Source organism: Ceratotherium simum, chromosome 14 (assembly GCF_057802395.1).
Source record: "Ceratotherium simum simum isolate JZ-2026a chromosome 14, ASM5780239v1, whole genome shotgun sequence".
NCBI lineage: Eukaryota > Metazoa > Chordata > Mammalia > Perissodactyla > Rhinocerotidae > Ceratotherium > Ceratotherium simum.
Window position 1 is genome coordinate 27,006,893 of NC_141913.1, and position 27,547 is coordinate 27,034,439.

The 27,547-nt window shown below is 43.8% G+C and overlaps 1 protein-coding gene across 4 annotated transcripts in view; it reads left to right on the forward strand.

The window, feature by feature from the left end:
- The window catches only part of FHOD3 (formin homology 2 domain containing 3), a 466,256-nt gene that overhangs the window by 405,060 nt on the left and 33,649 nt on the right, over positions 1 to 27,547 (forward strand). For 3 of the 4 annotated variants that reach the window (XM_014781352.2, XM_087439152.1, XM_087439153.1), the window contains 4 exons: positions 5,913 to 6,071; positions 21,654 to 21,836; positions 23,561 to 23,680; positions 24,402 to 24,563. In XM_014781352.2, coding sequence (XP_014636838.1) covers positions 5,913 to 6,071; positions 21,654 to 21,836; positions 23,561 to 23,680; positions 24,402 to 24,563 — 624 coding nt within the window. The remainder of the gene's footprint in view (positions 1 to 5,912; positions 6,072 to 21,653; positions 21,837 to 23,560; positions 23,681 to 24,401; positions 24,564 to 27,547) is intronic. The other variant, XM_087439151.1, reaches the window with a different exon arrangement.

Sequence of the window (27,547 nt, forward strand, 5' to 3'; positions counted from 1 at the left end):
CCAAAGTTGTAAAGCACTAGTCTAAATAAACTACGTTTTCCGGTTTTCCTTCAGAAAGTGTCAGTAGATTGATCAGATCTGTTTCCTCCTCAGATAAATGATATTCAGTTTCTCCCAGTTAGGGTTGGTGATTTAATGTGTGCCCATTCTGCCCTCAGTCATGGAGGCAGCCATGTCTCCTGGCAAAGAAGGGGAATCTCTCGATCTTTCTTCAGAACTTCCCTTCCCATTAATCCTGGAGTCCAGTCTGTTAGGCTTAGAAGGGAATTTGGCATGTGGAAATCATCATGATATCCTCCTCATTAAAAACAGAAACCAAGGGGCTGGCCCGGTGGCGTAGCAGTTAAGTTCGCTCACGCTGCTTCGGTGGCCTGGGATTTTCAGGTTCCGATCCCAGGTGCAGACCTACACACTGTTTCTCAAAGCGATGCTGTGGCAGCATCTCATATAGAGGAAGATGGGCACAGATGTTAGCCTAGGACCAATCTTCCTCAGCAAAAAAGAGGAGGATTGGCAACAGATGTTAGCTCAGGGCTAATCTTCCTCAAAAAAAACACAAACAAACCAGAAACCAAGACATCCTCTACTACTTCCTTTACAAGGAGATCTTCACTACTACTCAAGGCATGCTCATTTCCTAGATCTATTTCCCACTCTGGGATTCCATGTGCTTGGGGGTTTGCACAGACTCTAATGAGCATCTGTGAGCTATTTTCAGTCATTCACAAAGCCCCATGTGAGTTGTCCAAGTCCCTGGGAAACAGCTCTGTGGACTAAATTGAGTATCAAGTCTCCATACTTTCTCCTGGAACTATCACCATTCAGAGTGGGGACACTGATCTGATGTGACATTCCTAGTTATGTAGGTGCCTTTGATCAGTAAACATGGTAGATGCATTAATTATGAAAAATATACATTGGTAGACCATATATTTTTAAAATATAATGTCAGTAGGGTAAAATGATAAAAAGGGATCAATGGGGGTGAAAGTAGCTGAGCTAATTCTTAGAAAGTACTGTACTCCGAGTACTTAGCACTCTTATAAAGTCATAAGTACTTTACATGTATTAATACCAATAATACTATTCTAACTGCCCCAGCAGACGTTTCTTTAGGGCTTACCGTGGGCCAGGCATTGTTCTCACTGCTTTATATCCATTGTCCCATTTCATCCTCACAAAATCCTGTGAGATAGGTGCCAGAGAGGAAACCAAGGCACAGAGAAGTTCAGTGACTTGCCAAGATCACACAGCCATGAATGGCTGACCCACCTGGATGACTTGCTGCTCTGGATATTTTCAGTTACCCTGCAGGGCTCCTGAGTCTGTCCCTGGATCCGTTTTCTGATCCCTGGATTCCATTTTGTTGAGCTACTTTCAAGTTTATGCTCTGAACACTTCTTTGTGCTCTTCCTTTGTGATTTTTAAATCTTACCATTTTAAAAAAGACTCGCCCTTTCCCCCTAGTGACCTATATGCTTTGCTATTGCAGTCATAAATTTTGTTTGGTGTGGACAATACCTCTAACTGTGTGACCTTGAGTAAGTCAGTCAACCTCTCTGAGCCTGTTTTTCCATAGGGGGAAAAACAAGAAAGAATACAGACCTGATCCCTTGTGCCTGACCTTCCAGGGTTGTTGAGTGGATCCAGTGCAACAGAAGTGAATATGCTTGTGTGCTGCACAAAGCCGTGTAGATGTGTTAATAGGCCTATTGTTTTTATGCTGTTGATTTTCTTAATCTTTGTCGCATGACTTTCCTGAGATACCACTGTGAGATTTTAAATTAGTCTCTAAGGGTAATGACTACTATTTAGCATTTAAATTTTCCTTTCCACCTGTTCCTAACCGCTGCCTGAATACTCACCCTTCTCTTTTCCAAAACTGAATGATTATGAGGGGGGTTGTGGTCTTTTTCACAGGATGTTGAATGAAATCAGGTGTAGGCACTCTTACATGGTGGTCCGTCACTCCCATAACCATCCAGAATCAAGTTTGTTTCTTTACTTGCAGATTCTAGAATATTTGTTCTTGGAGGCAATAATTTGTTCTATCCAAAAGCCTGGCTTGCACGTCTCCTCCCTGTGAGGCACATAGTCATCCATCTCTGCGTCAAGGATTGGTGTTGCACAGAGTCCCCCTGAGTGGACCTAAATATCTGGCTTCACTGTTCTAGAAAATATTTCTGTTATTGTGTGTGACTTTCTGCCTTTTGGAGTGGCTGAGTTTTCAGGGCCCTGCCTCTTGGAGCTGGTTGGTTCTAGAGAGTAGACTCCAACCCAGGAAGCCCACCACCAGGTGAATCTGGGGCTTCATAGTACAGTCACAGCCCTTCCCCTAAGCCTTGGCAGTTAGCATCACTGCTTAAATTAGCTACCTTCTCTATGCTTCTCAGAAATCCTGTAATGTTTGTGGCCTTGAGTACTGCCTATTTGAAGCCCCTTCCTGGAGGAGCTCTCTTCTGCCTTCTTGGAAGCTGGGCCCTCTGCCCTCTTGGACAGCTTGGGAGAAAGGAGTTGAAGTGTCTTAGTGACCTCTTTCCTGCCCTTCCAGGAGGTCTCTGCTCGCCTTTACAGTATCTCTTTCCACATAGGGTAACCCCTGTTTCTCACCATTTTGCCTGTCCACATTCCCTCTCCCTGCAGTCTTCTTGGCTGAGTCAAAACCAAAAACTAAAGAAAAGCCCTACATGGCATCCAAGCCTGAAGCATTTCTCCAAAGACAATATTTCTGAAAGGGCAGCTGTTGACATACTGGAGGGTTCCTGATAGTTGGTGCTTCAAAGTGGGTGCTGGGCTACGTGCTGGGTGTTGCCACGTGGTTTTGCTCAGGAGTTCAGCTTAACTAGGATTTCTGGAAGCAAAACACAACTTAGCTTCCCTCAGAGTTGGTGACTGCTAATCCTTAGTCATGGACACGTGCTCCCAGGCACAGAGAACTTTGTCTTACTCTTGTAGACGTTGCTCCAGGTGATTGTGGGAGGGAAGGAGCGAGTTGGGCACCCCACCTGACCACTCCCTCATCTCAGGCAGAATAGACCCCAAGGCACTTTAGTGCTCAGTAGCATCCAGTGGAGTCTGTTTTAATTATGAAGAACAGCATTTAAAACACCTCTTGGATAAAATCCAGAGATTGAATAATTCGATTTCCAATATTAGTTATATTCTTATTCTTTCCTTCACAAAGTGGGTGGAAGTGCTCTAAAAATGTATAGAGTCATCTGTGGGGGCAGCTTTCCCCGTTATTTCAGGATGCTCAGAGCTTCTCCCTGACTTACAGGGGAGTTTGTGGGTGTGTCCACTGGGGTAAACTGAGTTCTGTTGAGAATGGGAACAAGGATATGTCAGGCTCAGAACCACCACATAGATGTGTGCAGGTTGTTGGCTGCACATGGACACTGGCTGAGGGGAAAAGGCTGAAATCTGAGTGGTGCTTCTCTCTCAAGCTGTTTGCCAAGGGGCTGTGTCTCCCCAGAGGGGGCATCTTTTTCTCATTCGCACAAAGGCTGTAGTTGGGCTGGGCCTGCTCAGGCATCTCTCCAGGCTCCTAAAGTGAGAGGGACTGTATAGATGAGGGGCTAAGGGCTAATGATTCTCTGGGAATCCCTGCCTTCCGATAAATGCCTCCTGCACTGGAGCCTGGCCATGGCCAGTTGCCTGTCCAATGCCAGGTCCCAGGCTCCTTCTGTCTTCCATGCTGCCATTTTTATGTGGCTTCATTCCTTATGCTCACAGGATGTCTACAGCTGGATCTCTAGGCCTCGTGTCCACATTCTAGGCAGGAAGAAGGGGGAAGGGCAAAAGACATGGCCCCCTGGGTCTATCCCTTTTTAATCAGGAAAACAAAAGCCAAAACTGAGTCACAGGCGCAGCTTTAGTGGGAAAGGGTCCAGGGAGGTGGCTGACTTAACTGACAGATTTCCAGCCTGAAAAAAATCAAGGTCCAGTTGGTGAGCAGGGAAGAGAAAGTGGTGTTGGGTAGATGCCCTGCAGTGCCTGGAGGAGTGGGCACCCCAGCACCCCAATGTGGGTGTTGCAAGTCATAACATCCTTCTTCATTGCCTGTATTCAGCATTTTGTCAAACTTTTCCTCGTTCCTTCTTAACATTCCACACACAAAATATTTTAAATTAGGTTTAAAAGCTAAATTTCGGGGCTCCCGATAAGTGTATTTGATTAAATATATAGAAGAGAAGCTTGCCCTGCAGAGTGGGAATGCTTCTATACCACATTTCCCTGGGGGCCCGCTTTTCAAAGCTGATGACCACACCCACAGGAATGGTTCCTCCTGGCCACCAGGCCCCAAAACAGCTGAGATGCTTCCGGTTATTTTCTTCATGAAGAAATTCTCATTTATTCCCAAATACATATTTAAGGATCTAAAATAGAATTTTGGCAATTGAGTTTGGAAGGGCTCAGTAGGACTTAAGGGGCCACAGTCCTTTTCTCATTGCCAGCTTCCAGCTTATAGTGTTGCGGCAGGCCGGCTTCTCCAGACAGCTCAGTAGGGTGGGCCTTGGCGCAGGAGACTGATGGTGAGCAGCAGTCAGCTACTCAGCTGGGGCCTGCCTGTGATGGAGTCGGAGCGGCTGGCTCCTGAGGTCCCTCAGATGTGGCCCTCCAAACCTCTAACTTCACCCCTGGCAGTTCCCAGCAACCTGGACAAAGCCACTTCTTATCTCCTTATCTTCTCTCCCCAGCTCCAAGCTAGATCCTAGACATTATTTAGGGCCCAGGTCCAGTGTCACCTCCTCCAGACCCTGACCCCCTCCACCACCAGGTGAATTAGTTACCCTGCTGCTGAGCAACCCCCCACAGTGAACACACCCCATCACCATGCTGAATGTGTCTCTTCCTTCAGGAGAGCCACTGTGCCTTATTCATCAGTGTCATCCTAGGCTTGTTATGTGAAGGAAAATAGTCATCCTCCCAGTTCTGTTTGCCTCAAGAGAAGCCTGAGCAGGCACAGGGAGCTTGCTGAGCTGGGTCTCCCCCACTTGTCCCCATGGCCACGCACCCTAAATTTCCCTAGAGCTGAAGGAGAAAGCTGGAGGCCTTGTCATCTCAGCTCTGGGCAAGTGTTGGCTCAGCACCTCACACACTTATTAGCTTCTGGCCACGTGCTAGCCCAGGGCCTGCCCCCGTGGAGCACCCAGGCCAGCAGGGAAGCCACACACACAAGAGCTCTATGAGGACACCCAGACACCTTTTGTCCCCTGGCCCCCTCCTTGGCCTCTATGCCTGTTTGTCCCTCATGCATCTTCACCAGCACATGCCCTTTCGATTTCCTTCCTTGGAAGGCCCCTCTTCACCCACCCAGTGGGCAGCCACCCAGATGGGTAAGTGTGGCAGGTGCTCTGGATAAGGGGCATAGGATGTTTGAATGGTGAGAGGAGTCCCTGAGACCATGCGGCCAGGGATCCAGAAGGGCTGACTGGCCAGCGATGCTGGATTCTCCTCATCACTCCTGTCTTCTCGGCATGTGTACTGACTGTCTCCATCTCTGGGCACACACTGTATGCCCTAGGGCCAACCAAGGCACATTCCAACACCTCACAGCCCACAGGAAGGGAGCTCTGAGAGGTTTTAGTTTTGTTTCCACTGCTTCTATGGAAAAAAACAGGGTTTTTTTCCCTTGCAAAATATCACATTTTTCCCAATTGAAGGAAAATCAATTTTATTTTGTAATGTGTCTGACTCGCGAAGTTCCATTGCTGACCCACGCTTGGCGGCTTCTCAGAGCTAATCCCTGATCTCTTTCTCCTGTGCTGAGCGGTAGCCAGTCCTTCCCTGAGCTGAGTCAGGGCCATTTGTTTTCGTCTCTAAATAAGTAGTGAGTTTACTTTTAATAATGAAACACAGTAAAGACCAAAGATGATGCATTAATCTTGGATTCTCCTTGTTTTATCACCAAGAAAACTGCTGCAGACGGAAAAAGGCAGGAGATCATCGTCCTGGATTCCAAGAGGAGCAATGCCATTAATATTGGTCTGACGGTACTGCCCCCTCCAAGAACGATTAAGATAGCCATTTTGAATTTTGATGAATATGCCTTAAACAAAGAAGGAATCGAGGTAAGAGAAGCTCTACGGAGCATTGTTTGTGTTCTGTAATACATCGCATATGTAAAGTGTTACTGTATCCAATAGGACTTTCTCCACGGGGTGGCTTGCCATATTTCTGTCTCAGACAGACTCTGAATAATGGTAATAATTCTCACATTTTTTTTAACTTCTGGGGGATAAAAACACCCCTTTCCCTATGAAGTTCAGAGATGCTCACTCTTGGGTTCATTTACTGACTTCCTTCTGACAACCCTCCACCTACCTCTACATGGGAGAGGAACATGATAATGTCCTTAGGAGGCTGGTAGGATCTCCTTTCACATAATTTCAAACCAAATGTGTTTATGAACAGTTTCAGAAGTAGGGTTTTCAATGTGTGCTCACATCCATGTAAATGACTTTGTTTCTCTCTTGGCACTCATTGGGGTATGTAGAGATATGTTTCGTTCGATAAGCTGCAGAACCCAAGCCAACTGAGTCTTTAGCATTTGTTGGTCTGAGTTGCACAAGTGGAGAGATGTTGGGTGACTTGGCTGTGACTACATGGCTGGTAGGTGGCCCAGCTGGAGCCATAGCTCACCTGCTCTGCGAGGGTTCAGTGCTCTTCCGCCAGGCCCTGTTCTCCCACTGTGAAGGGAGATTGCCCGCAACTACCAGAAGATAGGAAGAGGCAAGGAAAGCTCTTCCCTAGAGCCCTCAGAGAGAATGTTGCCCTGCTGACGCTTTGATATCAGACTTCTGGTCTCTCCAACTGTGAGAGAATAAATTTCTGTTGTTTAAATCACCTAGAGCCAGCCTTGGTGGTCTGGTGTTTAAGATTCAGCGCTCTCACCCCTGCAGTCCAGGTTCGTTTCCCGGTCAGGCAACCACAGTGCCCATCTGTTATGAGAGGTTCGGGGATTCGATCAGAGACGTAAAAGAAACTTTCTACTCTAAACAAATGATCCGAAGGTATATTTTATTATATAGAGGATAGTAAAGGCGATAGTCCACAAACAGATTCGAATAGGTCAAATAATAAGAGGGAAAAAACACCAGCTCGACTGGAAAGGGAAAACATCCACATCGGCTGAGATAGCAGCAGATTCGAATAGGTCGTATAATAAGAGAGAAAAACATCAGATCGATCGGAAAGGGAAACACCAGATCGACTGAAGGGAAATGACACAAATCAACTGGAAAGAGAAACACCAGGTTGACCGAAAAGAGGACACATCAGATCAATTACTTCACAATAAATCAATTACTCACAACATCCACGCCCCACTGCCGGGAGAGTCCTGTCAATCGACACGGCTGGGCAAGGATCACACGTCCTGGGCAAGGCGTCCCTTCCACAGGTGGAACTCTCACCAGGCCTCGGTTTCTAGCAGTTTATATAAGTAGTTACAGAGTTTACAGAGCAAGCATTTTGTGTTCCCATGCACAAATGGTTATCAGTGAAGTACGTGCACTGAGCCCCCTGGCTGTCGTCCCAGCCCAGTAGTTGTGTACGTGCATTGTTTACCCTGCTTATAGTCCCAGCCTGGCACAGATGGCCAGTCTATCCCAGGCTGCGGCGCCCAAAGAGCCTTGAAATGTTACAACTTGCAACTCTCTCCATGGGAGAAGGGCCAGTTCCCACTACGCAGAAAGCAGCTTTTATATTTCTTTTTGTGCTGGTGGCTGTAGGTCAATGGAGTGGCCAAACATGGCTGTACTCATGTCAAGACATTTTTGGCCCTGGCCGTCTCTATTAACCATAAGACACTATATGCACTGACAATGAACTTTGTACACAAGTACACAAGGCACATCTAAGAATCTAAAATCTAATGATTATCACTATTATAAAATTATCTTGTAATAAAGGACCTAAACCCCAAGGTAACCAATCAAACAATACCCTAGAATATGAAATGTTATTAACTTGATCTTGTAAATCATGTACAGCATCAAAGATAACATTAGTTAAGGTAACATCTAGGCCTAACAAATTGGCTTGTAGAAGTCTAGATCAGCCCCCATCACGGAGGGTAGCAGAAGGCAGGGTAATAGAGAAATTATAACTAGTTTTTTGTAATTGATTAGAGATAGGCTTACACTGAGAAGTTGCTTGATGTTTCTGAGATCAAACTTCTCGGCCATTTATAGTCTAGGTTACAGGTCCCACTGGTGTAGAGCAGTTGGTCTCACAGTGCAGGGTCAAAGGTTGTCCTACGGAGACATTAGTTGGGGTGTAGGTCTGCAGCAGACATGGAGTTGCAGCATAGCATAGCGAGCACAGCAGGAATATCTATTTATGTAAAGAAACAGAATTTTTAGGAACATGATATAATTGTTTACTTCTTGGATACATGACTATGAGTGTTGCAGTGGGCCCTTGGGCCACTACTTTTGTGGCACGGGGAGCCGCATTGGGTGGCTGTGTCACCCACGCTTTGCTCTAGGTTTCCATCTATCTGTAAACCCAAATCTTTGTATTCCTCTTTTAGTTAATTTAGTTGGAGGTTGACCCTGTGACACACGTGGAGTCAGGAGGGGAAGTACCAATAATTGTCTCATTTGTTTCCTAGACTCTATAGTTAGTACTGTGTCACTACCATTAGGTAATATAAATTTTATTTTTTTTTTTGGTTATCTGGATCAATGACTCCTCCTAGTATATCAATACTTTTTGCCGCTAGTCCAGAGCATTCTTTTAACAAACCAAAAGTGTTTTTGGGAAATTGTACCCCTATCCCAGTAGGGACTATAGACTGCTTCTTAGGGGGCAATTGAATAGAATAAACAGTGGATAAGTCCAATCCAGCCGCTTCGGCCATGGCACGAAAAGGTGGGTTAGCAGATTGAGTCAAGGGCCAATAGGTTAAGGTCATAAGCTCATGGGTGGCGGCTGCCACTTCTGTAATCTTTGCCGGTAATAACCTTGACAGAGGAGCAGTACTTAGATGGTTGTGCCACCCCTTTAATGAGCCATGACTGAGTTTTCTCAATTGTTGTTTAAGCAATCTATTCATTCGTTCTATGAAGACTGCAGCTTGGGAGTAATAAGATATATGATAAATCTATTCTATATGATTTTCCTTTTTGTAAGTTTGAATCAATTTACCTGTAAAGTGGGAACCGTTGTCACTCTGAATCTGCCTTGGTGTTTCATAGAATTTTATGGCACTCTGTTGGGTGGCTGCTTTAGCCAGCATAGCTAATAAATAACCAGAATATGTATCAACAGCAGTGCAGGCATAAATATAACTACAAGAATTTGGCAATGGTCCAATAAAATCTATTTGTCATGTATGGGTGGGAAATAATCCCTTTTGGATATGACCTTGGTAGGGGTGTGGAACTCCTCGTTTGTTTAACTGTTGGCATAACTGACATTGTTGTACTGTAGTGGCAATATCATTATGGGTGACAAGGATTCCCCTTAGTTGTGCCCACCTGTATGAAGTTTGTTCTCCCAAGTGTCCACTCTTTTCGTGGACTCATCGTGTTAAGCCTGGGTTGTGCATTGCATGACTTTGCACCAGCTGATCAGCATAAGAGTTATTCTTTTGTTCTGTAGAGATTAAAGAACTGTGAGCATCAACATGAAATACAGTAACAATTGTGTTCTGACACCATAACCACATGTCTTCCCATAATTTTTTTTTAAGTTAAAAAAAAAGACTTTAATTTTGGCAAAAGTTTATCAAGAATATCAAAAGATTTTAAAACAGTTGGTCAATTAGGAAACAAGTCCTAGTTATTTATTTAATCAAGATGACAACAGAAACAGTCAAAGGCAAACAGAGAGTTAAAACAATCAAAAAACAAAAAAAACCTTAATAGAGAGACTTTAGTTCTTTTCAACACAGGAAATTATTTTAACAAAACTTGGATGTTTTGTCTTTTATATAGATCTACTAAAAAGAACATCTTTTAATCTCTATATAAAGAGCAGACCCAAAGTTTAAGAAAATTACCTTTATAAGAGAGAAAGCCAAATCTTAATTTTCTACTAGTTTACTTTAGCCAACTTGACTATGTACAAACTCTTCAGGGCTTTACTTTTACAAACCTTCTGTCACTTGCTTTTTATATTTAGAATTTGTTTTATGTCTTTTTTCTTTTTTTTAGTATTTTAGGACAAATCTATCTTTTTTAATAAAACAAATAAAATATCTCTATTCTCTATATCTTTTTTATAGACATCATACATTTTGCTTTTCTTGTATATAGACTTTCTAGAAATATGTATTTTCTCATAGAAAATTTTTAACATGCACAGAACATGTTTATCAATAAATGCAAGCATCTTTCAGTTTCTCTGAGATAAGAAACCAAAGGCAGACAAATCTATGCTTAGTAACCAATTTTTAATGTCTTATCTTGTGTGGAAATGACCCAGAGACTCAATAAATTTTTATTAACTTAATTTAGCAAAACTCTAAAGCTTCAAGTTACCAAAAAGATTTTGGAAGCTGTTTTTGAAATAACTTTGTCTTTTAGAAGTCTCTGTGTATTAATTAAAGATTGCATTTCATCGTGAGAGGTTTTGAATCCTCTCTTTTAAGGGTGACCCTTAAGGTGAACTCATCTGAAACAGAAGTTTTCTAGAATGGCCATCACAATTTTAAATTACTTCAAAAGTTTACTTATTTTTACTTGCTTAATTTCAGATCAGGAATTTCGGGGGAGTTGAAACTCCGAAGCTCAGCAAGAGAGGGGAGAGGAGCAGCAGATTCAGCTTCGGCTGCTGGCATGTTTAATTACTTAATTATTTTTTCTTAAAGAGGCAGTACAGTATTTCTGATTTTGTTTAGAAACCTCAAAAGATTAAAATAGGCTTCCCACTAGTTGTTTAACTTTTTAGCTGGCTTTTTCTAATTGCATAAGCAAATATATCAGTTTTGGTAACCTGAAATTGCCCCATTTTAGCCACTTTTTCTCTCTGGAGTCTATGGAATATCGTGGCCATGTGGTGTTACAAGAAAAAACTATCTTCTTGGACATGGGCTCCTAGCTGAAGTCAGCCCATTTAGCCAAGAGATGGTCCAGAGGGCTTTTCTTGGGGACACATGGAACTCCTCCCCTTTAAAATTACAAACATACAGAACAGACAGTCAAATGGGATCTCAAACAGAACAGATAGATGCATCTAATAGATTCCAGGTAAAAGTCCTACAATTATTCCCACTCCAGTAGGGATAGCCCTGCCTCTTAAAGAGACAGGACTCCAGATGGAGGGGAAGAGAGTTCTCGGTGTAAGCAAAAACAAACAAACAAATAGACAAACAAACAAATAATTCTAGAGCCTGTTTCCCTGTCATAAGAAAATGTGCCCAGGGTCAGCGGTGCCAGGTCAGATGGAAAGCACTGGGAGCAGTCCCTAGGGCAAATCACCTAGGCAGCTGCTGTACTGTTTCCCAGGACATCCCACCCGGCCCAGGGCCACTGAGCCATGGACAAAGAGCCTCCTGGCTGGCTCACCAAATTATTATTGGGTACGTATTCAGGCTCTCTATTTGTCACATAAGAGGGACCAAATAAAACTAGAATGCCAGGGTCATGGCAAGGAAAGAGTTCCTATTTTGGGTGACATCAGCCAGGACTGTAAATCGGAAACTTCTTTTTCCAAGAGTACCTTCTCCCTTGTATTTTATCCCTATCTTCTATAGCCCGACGATAAGCAGTCAATAAACACCAACCTCACCGTGCCTGAAAAGTAAAATCATCTCTTTCTTTCTTTTTCCCCACCGTCTGCAAAGCTTTAGTCACATCCAATGATTTATATCTCGCAGACGAACATCCCAAGATTCACATAATCCTGACCTATGAGCCCACTCTCCAGCCAGAGTGCAAGAGGGAGGGTCCTCCCATCCTGGGATCTCTTCCACCTTGGCTTCAGTTACCTTTTGTTCGAACAGGAAAACCATCTCCTTAATCGAATCCTGCTCACAGCGCCAATTATGTTATGAGAGGTTCAGGGATTCGATCGGAGATGTAAAAGAAACTTTCCACTCTAAACAAATGGCCCGAAAGTATATTTTATTATATAGAGGATAGTAAAGGTGATAGTCCGCAAGCAGATCCGAATAGGTCAAATAATAAGAGGGAAAAAACACCAGCTCGACTGGAAAGGGAAAACATCCACATCGGCTGAGATAGCCGCAGATTCGAATAGGTCATATAATAAGAGAGAAAAACATCAGATCCATCAGAAAGGGAAACACCAGATCGACTGAAGGGAAATGACACAAATCAACTGGAAAGAGAAACACCAGGTTGACTGAAAAGAGGACACATCAGATCAATTACTTTACAATAAATCAATTACTCACAACATCCACGCCCCACTGCCGGGAGAGTCCTGTCAATCGACACGGCTGGGCAAGGATCACACGTCCTGGGCAAGGCGTCCCTTCCACAGGTGGAACTCTCACCAGGCCTCGGTTTCCAGCAGTTTATATAAGTAGTTACAGAGTTTACAGAGCAAGCATTTTTTTGTGTTCCCATGCACAAATGGTTATCAGTGGTGTACGTGCACTGAGCCCCCCGCCCGGGCTGTCGTCCCAGCCTACTAGTTGTGTACGTGCATTGTTTACCCTGCTTATCGTCCCAGCCCGGCACAGATGGCCAGTCTGTCCCAGGCTGCGGTGCCCAAAGCGCCTTGAAATTTTTACACATTGCAACTCTCTCCATGGGAGAAGGGCCAGTTCCCACCACGCAGAAAGCGGCTTTTATATTTCTTTTTGTGCTGGTGGCTGTAGGTCAATGGAGCGGCCAGACATGGCTGTACTCATGTCAAGACACCATCTGTCAGTTGTCATACTGTGCCAACTATGTGTTGCTGTGATGCTGAAAGCTATGCCACCAGTATTTCAAATAACAGCAGGGTCACCCATGGTGGACAGGTTTCAGTGGGGTCTTTCAGACTAGACAGACTAGGAAGAAGGACCTGGCCACCCACTTCTGAAAAATTTCGCCATGAAAACCCTCTGAATAGCAGCGGAGCATCTTCTGATATAGTGCCAGAAGGTGAGAGGATGGTGCAAAAAGACCAGGCAGTGTTCTGCTCTGCTGTACACAGGGTTGCTGGGAGTCAGACTCCACTCGACAGCACTAACAAAAAAAACACCACAGTTTGCGGTCCTTTGTACACTAAGAAACCAGTACTAGGCCTGAGCAGCTCTACTCTGAGAAGCACACACACACCCTGTTCCAGGAGCAGGTAAAAGGAGCGAAATGCATTTCCCTTCTGGCTGGAGAGGAAGTTGAGCCCTGAGCCCTGGAGTCAGGCCAGGCAGCAGAGCAGGTCAACATATGCAGGTAGGCAGCCAGGGAGTGAGGGTAGACTGAGACAGGGGGTGTAAAGGAGAGAGCAAGAACACAGCCTCGGTGGCCTAGTGGTTAGTTTTGGAGGCCCAGGTTCGGTTCCGGGGCACAGACCTACACCACTTGTCTTGTCAGTGGCCATGCTGTGGCAGTGGCTCACATACAAAAAAGAGGAAGATTGGCAGTGGATGTTAGCTCAGAGAAAATCTTCCTCAGCAAAATAAATAAATGAATGAATGAATGATACTCTTTCAACCTTACAAAAAAAATTAAAAAAGGAGAAAGCAAGTGACAGCAGGCAAATACAGAGAGGGACATTGAGGTAGCTGCCAGACACCGAGAAGGGGACAAGCCAGGCCTCAGTGTCAGGCAGTCCCACTCTGGGACCCCCAGAGGAGCACGGGAGAAGGGCATTGGCTTGCTCTTGGGCAAGTGGGGGCTGCCAACCTGGACGAACCAAGTTCAAAGCATCTTTTACCTAGGACAATGTGGTAGGCCCGAGTGCACATTCCGGCCATCCTATTTACTTAACAGTGTCTTTTAGAGATTGCAAAAGCTTCAGATTCATACAAAGAGAGGCCTCAGATGCAGCCAGAGCCAGCCTGATTGAAGGAAAAAATGACAACTTCACCTTTTAAAAATATTTCCCCTTCTTGTCATAAGAACTTGAAAGTCCATCAGGAGAGATTGATTCCTTTGGGTTTTGCCTTTGTTCTTTCCTGAAATGTAGATCTCCCTGGGGGAGAGTTTCAGATACAATAAGTTACTTAGATTTTAAAATGAATCAAATTACTTTTTCCTTTTCTGACTGGTTTCCAGCTGAGCATCTTTTTGATCCAAGAAGGAATCATGGTAGCAGCCATAATGATGATGGATAGAGGAATAGCAACACAGCACTAAACTTGACATTCACAGGTTTCTTCCTGTGGGCCAGGCACTAGGTAGGTGCTGTACGCAGATGCTCATCAAAACCTTAGGAGGCACATACTATTATGTTTCCCGTCTTAAAGAGGAAGAGTGAGTCCCAACGTTAGTCTGTGCCCAAGCTCACAAGCCGTTAAGAGATCGGGCTGAAATATGAGCCCTAGAGCTTGAATCTCAAGTGCAGACCACAGACCTTGGGGATGGCTGGCCAGGAGGACACTCTGGGCCTGGGCTCATGTGCCAAAAAAATAAAAGGAAATCTGACAGGGGAACTAGAAGACTCATGAGGCAACGTGGTCCACTTCACAGGGCTGCCTATGGTTTTGCACCAGGAGTAGCTGATATATGGAATGATATAAAGTGGGAGGACACAGCCGCAGAAAACACTGCTACATCCTTCCTGAGAGTTTATTGTGTCATGAGTCCTCAGTAAATTGATATTTAGTCACAACAACACATGGAGTTACACATTTTTATCACAGTTTTCATCTAAAGCAAGGTTTCTCAACTGTGGCACTGGTGACATTCTGGGCTGGACAATTCTTTATTGTGGGAGCTGCCCTACGCACTGTAAGATGTTTAGCAGCATCCCTGGCCTCCACCCGCAAGACGCCGTCAGTACCACCCCAATGGTGACAACCAAAAATGTCTCCAGCCATTGTCAAATGTCCCCTGGGGACAAAATCACCCTGATTGAGAACGCCTGATCTAAATGCTGCCTGTGTGAATCCAGAGACTGTGTATATTTTTCAGCTCTTATCAGTCATGCTGAGAAGATTCCAGTGGAAACCAGCCTTCTTGGATAACATGGAATCCAGGCACTCTCATCCGTCACCTGCTGTCTCTGGCTGTGATCTCAGGGACCTGAGGGGCATAGATGGTCTAGATCCATGTGCTTAGCCAGTTACCCAGAGCTTATTCTCTAGGCTTGTTGCTCAAGAGTTAAATCAGGACTGAGAAGAGATGGAAGTTGCGTTCCTGCAGATCTTTACTAATAAGATTTCCAGCTTGCACCCAAGGGGCCTTTTGCCAAACCGTCTCCTTCTTGGATGTAGGCACTGTAGCATGGCACCATGGCTTATTCAGGCCATTTGAAACCTCTGTGTACCTAAACGTGATTAGGATGTAATAAATGCCATCCTGTGGCTTTGCTCAGCAACCCAATGATACGTATCCGGATTTGTCATGAAACCCTGTGGGAGTAATTAACTAATTTCATTATTGGAAGTAGTAGTTTTTCATCATCAGAGTATTAAACTTTAGAATATTATTTTGGGGCCATCTCTAAGTAGTATTAATGATATTTTCCCAAGTAAAATGTCATCAAGTTATCACAAATGGAAGTATGAAGAATTTTCCTTCTTTTCTTGCTTTTCTAATGTTTATAGAGTCTGTCTCCTCAGAGTAGCACAATTGAATGGTGCCAAATGACATTTAACTTGGCCCAGTTGGCTGCCAGGCCTGTCAGCATCCTAGAAACAGAAGTTCCCTTTGGCCGCACATATAAAACTCCAGCACCTTTGCAAGCCATTTGTGTTGCTCAACCCCCGTCTGCAAGTGCCTGAGTAGGTGCTGGACACACGCAGGTGAGCCTGAGCTTGGGAGCCACCATTGGTCAGCAGTGCCAGGGACCCAGAACATCCCAATGGTTGGGTGCCTTAGCTGCACTGTTTGGCATTTCCAGTTGAATTGCCGTGAACTGTGGAGCTGGTGCTAGGAAACTCAGAGTGGCCCCTAGGAGGTTCTCCAGCTCTGCCTTGGTTGATCCAACTTAGCTTCAGGCAAGTCTCTTCATCTGCAAGTTTGATGCAGTAATTTCTGCTCCACGTGCCTCACTGAGTAGTCCCAAGAATGAAAGAAGATACTATCAAGATACCTTGAGAAGTAAAAAAAAAAAAAAAAGTCCCTCCATGTGAATAAGTACATGTGTTGAAAGTCGTTGTCTATGAGAATATGCAAGTTGCATATAAACCAGCCTCAGCTCTAAATGCTCCAACTTTCTGTGTTGTCACCAAAATCCTTGTGCTAGATTCTCATCCAGACTTCTGTTCAGAACTCACACGGCAAATTAATTATTCATTATGGTCTCATCTTTGGTGAATGAGATGGCCAAACTCAAAAGCATTTGGGTTCATAAAAAATGAGACTTGTGCATTTTTCTCTGAAATACAGCTTTCAGATACAAAAGCAAGGATACTTTAAGCCATGCTGGAGGGACACAGTCTGGGAGAAAGCAAAAAAAACAAAACAAAACACTGAGATTATTATGTAGTGGTCTTATTTGATGTTTTCTCCCTGTGGAACCAAATGGTGATCATAAAGTCATCAATAAATCTACTGACATGGTAGAAGAGCACATTAGAGGTACCACCTCACACTCGTCCCCTTATGATCTGCTCTGGGACAAAAGGACCAGCAGCTCTTAGGAGGTGGCTTTGACCTGCCATTCCACTGTCTTACGGCTGTTTTTACTGCCAGTGATGTGTAAAAAAAGAAAAGAAAAGAAACTGGCAGATGGCAACCTCGTAAATCTTCAACAGTGAACAAATGGTTTAAATTAGTCAGAAAAGTGAAAAACAAAAGTAAGAGCATTTGATTACTTTCCCAAAGGGAAAACGCAACTAAAATCATCACAGGAAAATGCCTTCTGAAGAAGGGGGAAAAGTGTTGACAATTTTTGGCTTTGGAATTCTTCTACATGCTTAAAACAATTTGAGCATTAAAAAAATTAAAGTACACATTTTAGTAAAGTTTTTATTTTGAAACAAATCCTGGGTGGTTTTTTTTTATTTTTTTAAATTTTTTGTTTATTGCAGTAACATTGGTTTATAACATTGTATAAATTTCAGGTGTACATCATTATACTTCTATTTCTGCATAGATTACATCATGTTCACCACCCAAATACTAATTACAACCCATCACCACATACATGTGCCGAATTATCCCTTTCGCCCTCCTCCCTCCCCCTTTCCCCTCTGGTAACCACCAATCCAATCTCTGTCTCTATGTGTTTGTTTGTTGTTGTTAGTATCTACTACTTAATGAGGGAGATCATACGGTATTTGACCTTCTCCCTCTGACTTATTTCACTTTGCATAATACCCTCAATGTCCAAAAGAAGTGACATCTACTTGGATTGTTGTGGTTATTTTTTAATATGATCTGTGTGGACAGGGGGGATCAATAGCGGGAGCCTGTGGGAGAGCAAGGAGCATTGTCACTGAATATATTCCCTGATGCTCGAATTCCACCCGCATAATCTCAGTGTTTGGGGCCATGATGAAGAGAAAGTTGGAAGAGGAGGTATCTGAGGGCTCACCCAGGTCTCACATTCTGCGACCTCACTCTGACTACAGCACAGAATGCGTGTCTTCAGTGCAGTTTGGCATCACTGGCTTCTGATAAACTGCTGAGACAACCCTCTTTGATAACACTCATCAAATCCAGGATGACTCTGCCCCACCCAGATACGGCCTGAGGCACAATTGTATAAACACCTGCATGTTGCTGATTATGGTGTCAAGCGTCCAGTTTTTTATTTTGTTCTTTTTAATTTTTGCATTAATGTAGAGTAAAACTGACCTTTTGGTATACAGTTCTATGAGTTTTAAAATACATATAAATTCATGCCATGACTACTGCAGTCAGCGTTCAAAACAGTCCTATCTCCCCAAAGATTGTGCTCTTGTGCTGTCCCCTTCTCGTGGTACCCTCAACCCACATCTAGCCCCTGGTAACCACTGATCTATTCTCATCACTATGGTTTTGTCTTTTGGAGAATGTCACATAAATGGAATTGTACAGGGTGCAGCCTTTTGAGACTGGCTTCTTTCACTCAGCATGATGGATGCCTTTGAGATTCATCCCAGTTGTGTATGTATCCATAGCTTGTCCCTTTTTATTGCTGAGTACTACTGCGTTGGAGAGATGTACCACAGTTTGTTCATCTGTTGAAGAATATGTAGCTTAGTCCAGTTTTGGGCAATTGTAGATAAAGCTGCTATAAATATTCATGTACAAATTTTTGTGTGAACATGAGTTTTAATTTTTCTAAGGTAAATACCTACAAATAAAATTGCTGGGTCTTATGGTATCTCTATGTTTAACCTTTTGAGGAACTATAACTTGTCTTTTCATTCTCTTAACAGTGTCTTTCACAGAGAACAAGTTTTTAATTTGGATGAAGTTCATTTATCAACCTATTCTCTTTTGGTATCATGTCTAAGAGTTCATTGCCTAACATGAGGCACAAAGATTTTCTCCCATGTTTCCTTCTAAAAGTTTTGTAGTATTACCTTTTACTTTTAGATGTGTGATTGCTTTGAGTTAATTTATGTATAAGGTGTAAGACTTAAGTTGAGGATCACTTTTTTGTATATGGATTCCATTTGTTCCAATACCATTTGTTGAAAATACTATCTTTTCTCCATCGAACTGCCTTTGCACCTTTGTCTGAATCCCTGGGCCATATTTGTGTAGTCTATTTCTGGACTCCCTGTTTTGTCCCATTGGTCCATGTGGCTATCCTCTTGCCCATGCCACACTGTCTTATTACTATAGCTTTATAGTAGATTTGAAAATCAGGTGGTTTTCCTCCTCCAAGGTTATTCTTTTTCAAAATTGTTTTGGTCCTATTGGTTCATCTGCATTGCCATTTAACTTTTAAAATCACCTTTTCTATATCCACAAAAAATCATGCTGGTATTTTGATTTCAATTGAGTTAAATTTATAGATCAACTTTGAGAAAATTAACATATTGACTCTGTTGAGTCAGTCTGTGAACACAACGTATTCCCCATTCATTTAGATCTTCTGTGATTGCTTTGCCCAGCTTTTTCTGCACGTGATTTTTTAGCTTTATACCTAAATATTTCATTGTAAATAGCATTTTTCTTAAATTTTGGTTTGTAATTGTTCATTATCAATGTATAGAAATAAAATAAATTTTTCTGTATATTGACCTTATATCATGCAACATTATTAAACTCACTGTTTGATAAATTTTTTGTAGATTCCTCACAATTTTCCATGTAGACAGTTATGCCATCTGTGATAGGAACAGTTTTATTTTTTCTGATCTGTATGTCTTGTTTTTATTTTCTACATCCTGTCTTATTCCCAGTCTTAGAGGGAAAGCATTCAGTCTGTCACCATTAAGCCTGATGTGAGCTATAGGTTTTTTATAAACATCATTTATCAGATGGAGGGAATTCCTCCTATTGCTGGGTTGCTGAGAGTTTTTCATCATGAATGGATATTGAATTTTATCAAACAATTCTTGCATCAGTTGAAATGATTATGTGAATTTTCTTGTTCAGAATTTGTCTTCTGGTAGATTAATTGCGTTGATTGATTTTTGTATATTGATCAACCTTGTGGTTATTATTTTTTAATATATTACTATAGGAAATATAGCGATGTTAATAAATCTTAACATATGGATATTTATTTATATATTTAAAATATTTTCTTAAGGATTTTTGCATCTAGATTCATCAGAGCTGTTGGTCTGTAGTTTTCTTTTCTTGTGCTATCTTTGTCTAGATTTTGTATGGGGGTAAGTCTAGTCTCATATAAAGAATTGAAAACTATCCCTCACCTGTTTGCGTTCAGGCCACAGGTTCTGACCTGCCTCTTATGGACTGTGGTTCCAGTGTCAGCTCAGTTTTCAAAGACTAATTCAGGTCTCAAAGTCTTTGATGTGCTGTTTAAGGTCAGATTCACATATGACCAGCGCAGGAATGAGCCCAGAAGTTCTTAAACAACTTTACACACTTGCTTTGCCAGGCTCTTCATTTCCCATGACCTCCCCAGTACTTTATAGTTCTGTGGGGCCTTCCTTTTTGGTCATCCAGCTGAAAGCTGGGGCTTCAGTTACCCCACTTTGCCCTCCACTTTCTGTGACTGTGCCCATGTCTGGGGCCAAGCCGAGGGAAGACAGAGAAGAAAAGCAGAAGGGGTTTGCTTTGCTTTCTTGGGACCACAGCATCACTGATTGGAGAGGAAGGTTCCCTCCCTCAGAGGTTTCAGTGCCTCCCAGCCCCTGCTGCCACTGCTGGCACTACCAGGAAACCCCCTTCCCACTCCCTGAGTCAGGACTAGAGGTTCTGCTGAATCTCTCTCTGTCTGCACCTGAGACTCTCTTCCAGGTTTCAGGCTACCTTGAACACAGGCTGCAGAATACTGGAGGAAAAATGGTCAACTCATTACCAGTTCACTAGAACTTCCATTTCTGGTCTTCTTCCCCAATCCACCTGCCACTATTCATTTTTTAGAGTCTTCAAATAGCTGCTCCGTGCATGCTATCCAAGGTAGATAGTTACATTCAGCGAGACAGATAGAGTGGAGTGCGCCTACTCCATCTCACCCAGAACCGGAACCCCTTCTTACTTTTTATCCAGATGCTTGCTATTGTAGAGCAGTAACCAAGGCCACTTAGAATTAATGAATTAATGTAAGTTACAAAAAGTATGGCACAAAGCGTGTTTCTTTGCTTTGATGCTAGAGAAGGAGAAATGAGAGAAAAAATAATACCTTACCTTAAATATTGTATGTGAAGTGTCATTTACCTTCTTTTAAAATGTAATCACTAAGGAATTTGAACCTATAACAATCATTATCCTTCTCATGCCTCTTCCCTCCTCTGTGTTCCGCAATCGATTTCAGCCAGAAACAAATAGAAGCAAAGCAAAAAGATATACCTTTTTCATTAGTAGGTAGGTATTTCTCTTTATAAATATTGTCATCATTTTTCCTTAATCAGACTTGAGTTTGATATTATTTAAAGTGTTTTCATTTCTATATAAATTTTAAAATATGGTTTAAATATTTAAAACAATTAAAAATATGTCCCATGTACAAGTCAATCTGAGTTCTTTGAAAATGATTCATTTTTGTAAGCTTTAAAATTAATCCATGAGATGTACTAGAAAGTATATATTCTTGACGTGTTTTACTCCATTTCCTAGGGAACAGGGAGCTGTTCTCTAATCTATCGTATTCTTTTGCCTTTCTCTCGCCTCCATCCCCATTTTTTGCCCAAAATGTCCTTTGTGTACAAGACCCAGAAAATTTGGGGCAAGCTGCTTATGCAACAGATTAAAGGAGAGAGAGAGAGAGAGGGAGGAGAGAGAGTCTGTTTTAAAACAAATGAATGTGAATTTAGATGCTACCTAGGGCTTTTCTTCCCTAAAGTGTATTTGGTTTATCATGACGTAACACTTGTATGTGATAAGAACATTGACAACAGAATATCTTTACTCCTTGTTTGGAAAAGTACAAAATGAATTTGGAAACATTGAAGTGGTGTCGGATAGGGTCCATCACTAAGAGAGAACATACTGTATATCATTCTATCTTTCCAGAAAATTCTAACCATGATTCCCACTGAAGAAGAGAAGCAGAAAATCCAGGAGGCTCAGCTGGCCAACCCTGAGGTGCCATTGGGCAGTGCAGAGCAGTTCCTCCTCACACTCTCCTCCATCAGTGAGCTCTCGGCTCGGCTCCACCTCTGGGCATTCAAAATGGATTATGAAACCACAGAAAAGGTAAGCACTTAGGCAAGAGAGGCAGGCAATCCCACATCCCCAGTATTGAGAAAGCCGGGTTTTTATTGGTGAAGGTAGTGCAGTGTCATTCTTGAGAGAGGGTTTGAAGGGCGAGTTGATTATGATGAGGTTGGTCTATGCTGAGTGATCAGCAGCCTGCCAATGAGGGGTTATTCTGAAGTGTCTGCCTGGCACCAGCCTCAGACACTTGATTGCAGGTACCAGATGACTGGTTGAAAAAAAAAAACTATTAAATTTTTTCCGGACTCCATATGCTCATTGTAGAGAATTTAGAAAATACAAAAAGGCACAATATAGAGAGTGATCTATAATCCTTCCACCTGATGGTAATCATCTAAGCTGCCATGGGCTTGGCATTAGCAGGTCATTGGGTCTCTTTGAGACTATATCTCAGAGAAAGTTGAAGATGAAACAGATTGCAAGAGGTTGAGAGGAGAATAGAAGGAAAGGGACTGACAGTGAAGGCCTGGGGAGACTCATCTTGAGTAGAAAGCAGCAGGAGCAGGCATCATCTCTGGACTGGGGCAATGTGAGTATTTTCGCAGGCTGAGCAGAAGGAATTGATGGAGAGGAAAAGGGAGAGATGGAAGGTGAGCTGGAGGTGAGCTTAACTGAGAGGAAGTGCCCAGAGGAGACAGACTCAAAGCACAGGTAGAGAGGCAGTGTGGTCTTCCTCTTTCTGCAAAGGAATTATCCTGATCCTTACTGAGGGCCAGATGGGTGGCAGAGGGTTTAGGGGCTTCCCAGAATACAAAGGAAACTGCTGTATTTGAATTCATTCGGGAATCAGGCAGGGATGAAGAAGCCTAGGACTGCTCAAGTGACTTGGCATCGCTCTTGGTCTCAAAACCAGTCAGCATATTTAGGTGACTTTCTCTAGCAAAGTGAGGTAATGTCATGGAGAAAACAGATACTTGGGTCAGCCTTGGTTGGGGATTGATAGGGCCAGCATGACAGAAGTCAGGCTGGAGAGAATGAAGCTGAACCTTCTGGCTTTGGGCTGTAGGCTAGGGGAGAAACTCAGTAAGGACATTGGAGTAAGGAGTCACAGAATGACAGTAGAGAAAGAAGGGGAGACTGAGACCATGAGGCTACAGGGCAGGCTAGAAGTCTGAGAGAATGGGAGTTATGAAGGCAGCGGGAGTAATGAGGATGGTGACCTTCTAGAAAGTAACCAGGCTAAGAGGTGGCTAGCCACAGAGTGCCCAGAAGGAGGTTAGGAGACCTGGGTGGTCCAGGGACAGTGAGGCCACAATTTCCAGTGTCATTTGCCTGGGAGGAGAAAGGCAAAGAGGAAGACTATGGTCCAGATGCTGAAGAAACATGGGAAGGATGTTTCTAGAACATCCTAGAAGACAACCATGGTCAGAAGAGAGAATGAGAAGTGGGTATGGCCTAAGTGTCCTGCTTGAGCTTGGGAAATGGGCAGAAACAGGGAGATAGAGCATTTGTAACCCCAGCACGAGCTCCTGTTAGTCTCAGGTACTCCATTTGGTCTCCACTGGGGAGACTCTGGAGGCTAGACTTTCTCTGTGTCACCTTTCGGCACTTTTCCATACGTAGGGGTATGTGCCCATCACATGAGATTGCCTTATACTGGGAGAATTCCACTTGCTGTTACCTTGTACAAAAATTAAAAAGAACACAGTAAAGGCAAAATGCACATTCTTTATGATCTTATCCCAATTTTTTTTAATTGAAAGGAAGTGGCAGAACCACTTTTGGACCTGAAGGAAGGAATAGACCAATTGGAGAACAATAAAACCTTGGGCTTTATCCTGTCTACTCTCTTAGCCATTGGGAACTTTCTAAATGGAACTAATGTAAGTCTTTCACATCCTTTATCCTCCTACCTCCTTTGTCACCAAATTCTTGTCCTTCATTTGCTGGTGGAGGTTGTACCTCTGGTCCTCTAAAACACAATTGAACAAACAACTTTTGTATTTTCTTGCTGAAAAATCTAGAAGGAATTTTGTCCTTAAATTATCAGGGCCAGTTTATTGGAACCTGTATCTTGCTATAAATAAGAAAACTTAGAAAAATAAGCACACTATTCCTTACAAATCTTGGCTACTCTCAAAATTGACATTGGATATATTTTCTTCTACGCTGTTTTTTGTTTTATTTCTGAGCTTATTGCTTAAATATTTTGTACTTAAACACATTATAAGCAAACTTTTAAAAAAATTGCCCTATCTTTGGCCAGGAATTAGAAAAGCAACAGGGCAAAGGGAGAAAGAAGTTGTAGTTTCCCAGATGGCAGAGACCCAGCCCCACAGCATCCTGATTTAGGAGTAGAGCCGTGGGGGGACAGCCGTGGCTGATGGCCAAGGTGGGAAAGGGCTGGAGGCTCATTTCGTTCTCACTGTGGCTGGTCCACGTGTGATTAGCTAAGGATGATGGAGCGTGTGGCCTGAGACACTTCAGTCATAGAGGAACTAAATATTGGGATACTCCAGGGCATGGATTCTAACCATTTGTGCCTTTCTAAGAACCTGTGTAAAACTTGTTCTTCCTGTCTTTTGTTTAATGTTCACCAAACAGGCCAAAGCGTTTGAGTTAAGCTACCTCGAGAAGGTTCCAGAAGTCAAAGACACCGTGCACAAGCAGTCGCTTCTCCACCATGTATGCACCATGGTGGTGGAAAACTTCCCAGAGAGCTCTGATCTGTACTCGGAGATTGGGGCTGTCACCAGGTCAGCCAAGGTATGTCTGTGGACACCGAGGAGTAGGCCGTGACTTTCCCTCAGATGTTGGCTCTTTGTCAGTCATCTCTGAGGAGCACAGACTCTATTAAGATGCCCAACTGCTGCTTGCATCCACTACTCTAGAGTTTGTGAATATGACTCGCATCATGCCATTTCTAATGGACTTTTAAGATCGTGTTCCCATCTCTGGTTCTCTGTCAGATTCTTTCCTACTGAGGTATGAGGCAAGCCTGCCATCCCAGTCCTAACCCTGCCTCCACTGTTGAGCAGTGTCACTCACCAGGCTGGATTCTCCAGAACATTAAAACTCCCCAGCTTGTTTTAGGTGGGTAAACATGTCAAAAAGATGCCATTTGGCTCCTCCTAAGACTTCCATAGGATCTTGCAGTGAGTTGTGGAGTCAGGAAACAGAGGGCACGCCTGGCCCCCTGCTTCCCACAGATTGTCCGTCCCTATGATCTTACACAGAGGGAACTGTTTTATAGGGCTGTAAATAGTATATAGCATTTGCCCCTTAGCTGAAAGCTCTTAAATTTAGTACAGAGTTAAAACCTTCATGAACTGACGGTTTATTAGAAAAGAGACAGTTGTAATATCTGGACACCCAGCTGCCCCCACTGCAGGCGCATCACGGAGGCTGCACAACCCCCGAGGAATCCCAAACACAGCAAAACTGGGAGATGTGAGGGTCTTGGGAGCAACAGGAAACTCATGGTGAGGAACAGAATGGGGCTCAGTAGCCGGGCTAGCGTGGAGGAAACTCCTGGAAACACAACCTGGGCTGAGGAGCTGAAAGCAGAATGACCGTTAGCTCTGGGACACATTGGAATCTGGTATGAGAAAAGGAGGGAGAGTGGTGGGCAGAGTGGGGAAGGAGGGGAGAGGGGATACGCTAAGGTCTCCTTCAAGGAGCTCTCCCTCTCTCTGCTTTCCCCCACAGAACGGGCTAGTGGGAACCTGGGGGCTGGGACCTTCTTTCACCTGCCTCGGGAGCCACAGGCTGGCAGCTGCCAGGTACGCCGTGCAAGGGGGCCCTGAGCCAGCCCCACAGTGGACTTGGCCTTGAAGCAGCAAGAGGCATGGCCAGCAATCCCCCAGCTCCAAGAGCTGACAGAGGGCTTCTTAGAACACAGACTCCTCTATTTCATAGGCGCCCTTGCCATGTTTACTCTGTGCCAGGCACTGTTCTGAAGTCTTTACAAATGTTACTTCACTATCCTAACAAGGCAGAAACCCTCTCTGAGTGTCCCAACAGGGGGGCCTCCAATCGCTGCTCTGATACTCCCCATGAGTACCTTCTCAGAAGGCAATTTGTTAGGAATAACTCTATTTGAGTCCAAGTCTACCTGGCTATCTAGATTCATGTTGGTCCTGTTTCCAGAACTGCCCAGAACAAATCAGTTCCCTTTTTACACATGGTTCTTTGTTCACTCCCAGGGCCTTCCCCCTGGTGGAGCCTGCTTGTAACAAAAGTAGTCCTGGCCTAGGAGTCTTGACACCAGGCTGGCCCAATGACTGCCTCGGGCCCCCTCAGTATCAGGCCTTTCCCAAAGGATGTTTAGATATCAGTTAACTAATAACTAAATAACTTATCCTTGCCTGAAGATTGGCTACACAAACCAAAACTGCAGATAGCTTCTACCCATGAACTTTGACAGTTGCTAAAGATGACTACTGACCCAGTCCCGGTGACTTGCACCAGGAGGTCAAGAGCGCATCTACCACCACTTCTCAGCCTTTACTCCCAAAGCCTTTTGGGGCATTGAGGGGCCCTTCTGTGTAGACAGGTACAATATAAGCTTCAGGAAACCCCAGCTTCAGGTACATTCATTCCATCCCCTGGTGTGTCACACCTCGGGTCTCACCATTGCAATCCCTACGGGGCAGGTTGCTCTGGCATCTACAGGACAACTGTGTCCTTGAGTTGTCCCACAGCATCCCAGACTGACTTAATAAGACTTGACTCTGCTTCAGAGCACAGCTCATGCATCTTCACGGAAAGTGGCCCATGTGGAGCAGTCCTCAGGGGAGGACCTTCTGGCAAGGACTTCCTTCTCACAATAGAAGGCCAGGCCAGCTTCCCTGGGATGGAATTTGTTAGGGGCAACCATCTTAAGGAATGATGGAGGAGAACGTAGACTCTGGAGCCAGAGAGATTTGGGTTCCAGCCCCAGTTCCACCACTTACCAGCTGTGTGGCCTCTCACAAGTTGCTTAACCTCCCTATGCATCTGCTTCTCCCCTATGAAGCAGAGCTAGTAACAGAATCTGAGGTTGTGAAGTAATTGTGAAGACTCGGATCATGTGTGCCATCTGCGTCAGCCCAGGTGGGCAGCCAGCTAGCTGAGGCAGCCTTCCAGCCCTCTTCAAGAGACACTACTTTAAGCTCAACCCTGGTCAGGCTCCCCACCTGATTTCTACTGACAGTGCAGTTATTTTCTTCTGCCACCAGCTTAAGGGCTCACAGTGGACTCTCTTCCCTGAAAAACCATCTCTCCCATCGTGTCTGCCTGCCCGCCCTGTGCCCACTGCAGTGCTGGGCAAGCTTCACCTGGTTAGACTGTGTACAGAGCTACTTGGTACATGTCTGAGCTGAAGTTATTTTATTGTGGATCCAGGGAGCTGCCAGGTGCAAATGAGGACGGCTCCAGAGAGTTATGGTTAGACTCGTTACAACTGGCTTACAACCTCCTAGACATCACTCGTCGATCCTAGGTCATCTGGATCCTTTTCTAGACTTATTCTTTGAACTCTTCAGTCCTTCTTTTCTAAATCTGCATTTCTTGTCCTCTCAGCTGAATGCCAGGTTTTTTCTCAGCTCTACTGTGTCATAGGAAAGTGAAGCTTTTTCTCATCTGGACCCAGAATTACTTTGGTTTCAGGCAAATCATTTTTCTCCAAGTCCCACAAACCCCCTGCTTACCTGAATCCCAGGGCTCTGCCTAAACTTGCCTTCTTTTTTTGGCTTGTTAGCACCCAAGAA